Source organism: Pteropus vampyrus, unplaced genomic scaffold (assembly GCF_000151845.1).
Source record: "Pteropus vampyrus isolate Shadow unplaced genomic scaffold, Pvam_2.0 Scaffold12, whole genome shotgun sequence".
NCBI lineage: Eukaryota > Metazoa > Chordata > Mammalia > Chiroptera > Pteropodidae > Pteropus > Pteropus vampyrus.
Window position 1 is genome coordinate 4,579,182 of NW_011888793.1, and position 663 is coordinate 4,579,844.

The window sequence follows — 663 nt, forward strand, 5'->3', positions numbered from 1 at the left end:
CACTATTGAAATTAGTTACAAAGAAAAGCAGACCCTGCCCAGAATTCTAATAGAGGTTAATGATTATAACACCAACTTTGCTGTTGATGATGGCAACGGTATGATACTAAATATACAAAATAAAATATAAAAATATAAGATGTTGGGACATTTCCAAGTCTCTAGTTTATCAGGCAGGTAAAATATGCAAGTCATAATTTTTTTAAAAAACTTCATGCTTCTTTATTTGGCTGACATGACTAGCTAAGATTGTTTTATCGCCTATGATCATTACTTTGCTGGGACCTCTTTCAGGAAGATTCATTCTTATACCTTCTAGTGGTATAAGAAAGCAAAGTGACACTGCTCCGCCTTGACTAGCCTGCTAGACCCACTGGGTTCATACCTACTCTTAGGGAGCCGCAGATAGGAAAACTTGGTTTACTACCCTCTGATGAGTAGACCTCAAGTTTGTAGAAGGAATAAGGTTGACCCCTGGCTCACCTTAGCTAAGCTGGTCCTAAAGGGATGGGCTTCCATTTAGAAGTTCAGGGTTAAAATTCTTCAGTCCAAGTCAAATGCTCTCAGTCAGGTATCTCCCTGAGGGATTCTCTGGGCCCCTGACTCCTTTTAGATCCCCTTAAACTTGCTGAATCTCAGCCCTCTCTCTCTGGGATTGATTTA

General features: G+C 40.0%; 1 protein-coding gene across 1 annotated transcript in view; it reads left to right on the forward strand.

Annotated features, from left to right (window-relative positions):
* The window catches only part of IQCJ (IQ motif containing J), a 155,631-nt gene extending 155,190 nt beyond the window's left edge, over positions 1–441 (forward strand). The window contains 1 exon segment of the mRNA XM_023524040.1: positions 329–441. Within this exon segment, the coding sequence (XP_023379808.1) occupies positions 329–441 (113 nt within the window).
* The last annotated feature ends 222 nt before the right edge of the window (positions 442–663 follow it).